The sequence below is a fragment of the Histoplasma capsulatum genome, genomic scaffold (assembly GCF_000149585.1).
Source record: "Histoplasma capsulatum NAm1 scaffold_7 genomic scaffold, whole genome shotgun sequence".
NCBI classification, from domain to species: domain Eukaryota; kingdom Fungi; phylum Ascomycota; class Eurotiomycetes; order Onygenales; family Ajellomycetaceae; genus Histoplasma; species Histoplasma mississippiense.
The window spans coordinates 1,478,889-1,481,945 of record NW_001813976.1 but is presented as its reverse complement, the minus strand read 5'-3'; the positions used below and the strand labels follow the sequence as shown (position 1 = coordinate 1,481,945).

The window sequence follows — 3,057 nt, the reverse complement described above, 5'->3', positions numbered from 1 at the left end:
AAAGTCATTGGCAGCTTCCTGCTAAGACCTTTTCGTTGCGCAACCACTGTATCAATGGCCTTTAACAGCCCCTTCAGCTGATTCTCAAGGGCGTCAAGGTATACTTGCGATCGTGAAACCACTGTACGAAAGTTTAGTAGCCAAATTTGCATAAAGGCCCCTGCCATCCCATGGGAATTACGCACATCATCATGTTCAACAAATTTGCCCGGTCCTCCAACAGATATGCCTAACGAGCTCAACATGCCCTTATTTTGGCCTATATCCGGTTCGCGATTCTCTTTATTCTTAACATCAAGGTTGAACGTATCGCTTTCGAGAAAAATCTTGAGATCTCCATCGTGTTGCAGTATGTGGTGCGCGGCAATTTTGTTAAGCATACGCTCTAATGCGGCTCTTCGTGATTCAACAAAGTTCGTATCAAAACGGCCAACTGCCTGTTTTTCCGGAGGTGGAGGAACCACAACCCCCGGATTATTGCCATGAAGGGAGTTGTATAGCCATAGGAAATCTCGGTACCGTCGGCTGACGGTGAATTCAGGTTGCCGATAGGCTTTAGACGTAGTCTATGGGAACATTAGCAGTCAGCTAAGATGAAGGGAAAACCGAGTGTGTGGTCTTGTCAGAATGGAAAGACGTATGTACCTTCGTCCTCACTTGATACACAATATGACTGCTTGCAATATCCCCAACTTTATGAGGATCACCAACTGTAATCTCAAACGACGGCTTCGCCGCCTGCTCAACAGGCATGCTTGGCTGTGACTGCCGTTTCGGAGCATCAACTGGGGACTGGACCGGTGGAGGGCCTTTTATTCTCGCACGCGCAGCCTGGCCGTCATCGTCCAAGTCCACAGAGTCCATCAAACCACCAGTGGACGACTGGGATGTAGATGATGCGGGACGAACATTTCTGCTGGAGAAAAGTTCCTTTCGGGGTGGGGTGGGGCCTTGGTCCGGGTATGACAGGATGGACGGAAAGGACTTGTCGCCCAGCGGCCCAAGAGGATCAAGGGAGTCATCGACCACTTCCAGCCTCGTCGCTTGCGCGTTTATTTTGCGAGGTGTTCGGGGTCCTCTGGCTGGTGGAGATCGGCGGGTGGTTAAGGTTGTTTGGGCGGGTTGTTCAGAATCGTTGGCTAGATGGAAACATTGGCAGTCAACAAGGGCCCATGGTTGATCTACTTTCCATGTCACCAGAGGGACATAAATGCGTACCCGTAGCAGAAGATTCTTGGTTTTCGGTAGGTGCGGACTGGGAGGGAACATCTGCGAAAGCCACGGTTATCAGATATTCTGACTGTAGAGTCCTGAGCGGAGAAAGTGATGCCTGGCTTACCACCCCACGGCGATTCACCTCCTACTAAATCCATCTTTCGGTCGTATTTCGCGGTTTGGGCTGGTGAATTGAAGTGATTTAATCAACTAATAAGATAACTGGCCGCATATTTGGCGACGGCGGTGACTGAAGTTGGGGTGGATGAAATTGCACCTCACTGCCAGTGTGTATCAGGAAAGCTGGAAGTTATGCCGTATGGTAATGAGCGGTTGCGGGTCGCCAATACCAAACTTACAGGCCGCGTAATTTATTTTCCGAGCAAAGGGAACCATGTATTGATGTTAGAACTTGTCCTAAAATTCAAATCTAATCTTTACATGAACCCGAAACCAGTCCGATCTAGAGAGGTTTATGTTGAAGACAACCTCTTGTTAACCAGCCATTACAACTAAAGCGTCAGAAGTGGGAACTCGGCCATCGTCAAAAACCTATTTTCCCCTAAAGCAAGATATGCCATAAAATCATCCATCAGGTTCCATATGATCAACTCTGGTGTGGTGAAGGCCGCCCCGCATGTCACTGTACGTGAGAAAATTGCCGTGGCGTATATAGGCCATAAAACAGGTCTAGTTAACAGACCATATCACGATTTCACCCAGGGTAAGCCAAGTTTATGCATTTCGACCGCCAGCTGGAAGAGATAATCTAAGCTCTCGCATTGCGTCTTAGCTTTCGCGACATCATCTCCCCAGACATATCTGTTAAAAGGCCGAGGAAATGTTAGTAGCGGACGTCGAAAGTAAATATATACAGAGAGAGAGAGAGAGAGAGCATTAACCCATAGATACTTACATTCCATGCCTCCGGACCAGAACGGCATATGTATCCGGATACTTCTCCATAGCCTCCTCAAGGCTAGATGTCAGATCCTCTTCAAACGCCGTATTCTCAATGATAGGTATCTTCAATGTATCAAAGAACCCCAACATGCCTTTTCCCTTGCCTCTAGGTATTCCCTTAATCTGCTCAATGTTGCTAATCTCAAAGCAACCCTCCGGTCCCTTCTCACGCTCGACAAGGAGGGTTACGAGGACGGCCCATTGGGAATGGGTATGGATGCAGCACCCCGCACCACGGTCGAAAGCAGCCAGGAAGAGGGGCGTGCAGGCGGATGGTTTGAGTTCGAGTGGTTTGCGGATATATTGACGCGCTGATGGAGGGTATTTGGGGGTGGGGTATTGCAAGACGAAGATGTCGTGGGGTTGGATCAATTCCTTCTGGACACCAGAAGGAGCAATGAAAATGTGGTTATCCCGTTTGATGGATGCCTATAGTGATTTGTATGGAAACAAGATTGAGTCTTTGACTAAATAGTATTTGACGAAAACTTTTTGCGTATAAATAACTTTTTCTTTAAAAAAAAATAAACATGTATATAATATATATTCGGGCCAGCTTACCCCGCCTCCAGTGCCAGTGACCCAGCCATGGCTGTAGAAATTACGGCAGAGAGCCGGAATTAGGTTAGAAGGATGCTCAGGATTATCGGATTGCACGAGATGGTCGTTGTTTTCGTCCTTGATGGCTGCCATGTTTGGCGGTTGAGGGTTGAGCAAGGTTGGTCCCACCAAGGTTCAAGATCTTGGTGTTCATCAACGATGCCCCTCGCTATGTTTATCAGTAGCGATGGCGCAAAGCTTAAACATAAACAGTTGCACAACCAGCAACAAAAATTAATAGGGGAGCACTTATTTGGGGCAACCAGAATTTAGCTACAT

General features: G+C 47.8%; 2 protein-coding genes across 2 annotated transcripts; both read right to left on the bottom strand.

The window, feature by feature from the left end:
- Nucleotides 1-73: 73 nt before the first annotated feature.
- On the bottom strand, nt 74-1,611 carry HCAG_06062 (predicted protein; the record flags this gene model as incomplete). The annotated part of the gene is made up of 6 exons (XM_001538407.1): nt 74-121; nt 186-566; nt 646-1,139; nt 1,219-1,269; nt 1,340-1,399; nt 1,575-1,611. 6 exons carry the CDS (start codon nt 1,609-1,611, stop codon nt 74-76), a joined length of 1,071 nt encoding a protein of 356 aa, XP_001538457.1.
- A 311-nt stretch (nt 1,612-1,922) lies between these two features.
- On the bottom strand, nt 1,923-2,871 carry HCAG_06061 (class II aldolase/adducin domain protein; the record flags this gene model as incomplete). The annotated part of the gene is made up of 3 exons (XM_001538406.1): nt 1,923-2,037; nt 2,132-2,607; nt 2,740-2,871. The coding sequence occupies 3 exons, from the start codon at nt 2,869-2,871 to the stop codon at nt 1,923-1,925; spliced, it is 723 nt and encodes a 240-aa protein (XP_001538456.1).
- Between the last annotated feature and the right edge of the window lie 186 nt (nt 2,872-3,057).